Here is a 2,104-nt window from a genome sequence, read left to right as displayed (position 1 = left end):
CCGTAAACATAGTCTCCCCTGCTGGCCCCTTGTGGACGTGCACCAGGATAATTCTCTCAAAAATCATAGATTTTTCTTTTTTTGTGGTCCTATGTCTACGCAAAGGTAGTAAGGGCAGGATTCCTGTAGTGGTTTCTTTTAGGGCTGTATGTTCTTGAGATCAGCAGGAAACCCGAGAGCAGGCCTTACCTCTAGGAATGCAATGTCATCACTTACAGCCAGTGTACTCTCAAGCTTGTCTTTGAGGGACTGAATTTCACTCTTCTTCTTTCCCAGAACCTTATGGATGTAATCAAACTTATCACGCACTCTCTTCTCCTCCTCTTCAAGCTTCTTTACTGACTGGTTTTCTTGTTCTTCAATTAAAACTTTAACTTCTAAGAACTCATTTCTCAGCGAATCCTTGTTATGGGCAGATGCTTCCTAAAAACCAACCACGAGGATGTGGGTTTCAAGGGGACTGCACATAGGTAGGACACTCCCCAGGGTGCAAAGGGGTATAAAGCCCTGGGCTCTGCAAAATGTGATGGCCGATTGCATTTCCCTGAAATGGCACTTGGGTAGGAACCCTATACCTCTATACTCAAGTCAAAGGCAAGTCTCCTGTTCCCTTTAATGGGCCCTCAAACTTGTGTCTCAGAACATCTGGGGAGGGCAAAGGGTCCCAGGGGGTATGAAACGGGCAGCCTGTGTCATCTGGCAGTGGGAACAAGCACTGCAAGCCATGACAGGCTAGGGTTGTGTGTCAACCTCTGCATTTGTTCTTGTCCCTTTTTAAAATGATTTATAGCAATGTCTCACTGGGGGAATTTCATTAGTTAATACCGGAGGCACAGAGGCGTTTACGTGTGGAACTTCCCTTGATTTTCGAGAGAAGTTAAGGTGCCTTCATACAGCTTTGTGGATCTGGGCCTTTATCTTTTCACTGCAGCTTTAGAGGCTCAGCTTTTCTTGTGCTGAAGGCTGTAGGGTCTAGTATGAATGGCACAAGTGGCAGCAAGTTTTAACAAGCAGATGGCATTGTCAGTCAGTCGCAGCTTCTGCCTGATTCTGCCCAAATACAATTCTTACGTGCATTCTCTTGAGAAACTAATCTGAACGTTCGAACAGTCTGCCTTAAATTAAGCACAAGAAACCAGTCCCCTGCCCTGAGACCAGCGTACTCCCAAGGGCCAGAAAAACATTTCCCACTTACAGCGACTTGTCTCTCCCGTATCTTTACTTCGTTCATTGCCAGAGAAGCTTTGTCATTCTGATTTCTCAGCTCTGTCAGCCTCTTCTTCAGCTGCAACTGCAACAAAACACATCCGATCTCCATTGAAAGCCAGGAAGAGCCACTCCTCTTCCCAGTGAAACAGCAGAGAGCAGATTTACAGAAATGTTGGGCTGAATTGTAAGCTTTTCATGGCACAGGAATTCATCTTTAAAAATACAGTTCTTTTTAAACCCAGCAGTAGTTCTTTACAGGGAAAGAAGAGGATGCTAGGTCCATGGCTGGGAAGGTAAGCAACAGCTCCATGCTGTCTAAGCAGTGATGTGTGCCCAGTCCCATATCTGTTAAAGGAGCCAACCAAGAAACTCTACAAGATCACCCTAGGTTGGCGGATCTCCTCCGGCAGGGGAAGGGTAAGACGAGGGAGGAGGAAGCCTTGGACTGCTAAACCAAGTAGCACTCACAAGTACAGCCCAGCCTACACCAACAAGCAGAACATATACACAGGCAAGCAACAGGGACCAGGGCAATGCTGTGATTAGGGGACCAGTGCACACATCCACAGGAGGCCTCAAATGCCTCTACACAAACGCTCATAGTATGGGAAACAAGCAGGAGGAACTCACCCTCCTGCTAGCTGACACCAACCCAGACATAGTGGGGCTCACCGAAATGTGGTGGGGCCCCACGCATGACTGGGTGGTGAATATCAAGGACTACAGGCTGTACAAGATGGACAGGACAGGGAGGAAAGACAGGAGTGTGGCGCTCTATGTCAAGGAGGAATACACATCCTTACCAGGTAGCACAGAGTCTGAGGAGGGGCACACGGAAGTGCTCTGGGTTAGAGTACAAAGCAGTCGAGGGGAAAGAGACTTAACGGTGGGGGTC

General features: G+C 47.8%; 1 protein-coding gene across 3 annotated transcripts in view; it reads right to left on the bottom strand.

Moving 5' to 3' along the window:
- Positions 1 to 2,104, bottom strand: part of TRIM25 (tripartite motif containing 25) — a 29,585-nt gene that overhangs the window by 21,921 nt on the left and 5,560 nt on the right. For all 3 annotated transcript variants that reach the window (XM_019517103.1, XM_019517121.1, XM_019517111.1), the window contains exons 2-3: positions 1,196 to 1,291; positions 190 to 423 (exon numbers count right to left, since the gene is read on the bottom strand). In XM_019517103.1, the coding sequence (XP_019372648.1) occupies positions 190 to 423; positions 1,196 to 1,291 (330 nt within the window). The remainder of the gene's footprint in view (positions 1 to 189; positions 424 to 1,195; positions 1,292 to 2,104) is intronic.

Source organism: Gavialis gangeticus, unplaced genomic scaffold (assembly GCF_001723915.1).
Source record: "Gavialis gangeticus isolate Ggan-Ray unplaced genomic scaffold, GavGan_comp1, whole genome shotgun sequence".
Classification (NCBI taxonomy): domain Eukaryota; kingdom Metazoa; phylum Chordata; order Crocodylia; family Gavialidae; genus Gavialis; species Gavialis gangeticus.
Note: the sequence above shows the minus strand (reverse complement) of the source record. Positions and strands in the feature narration are given on the sequence as shown.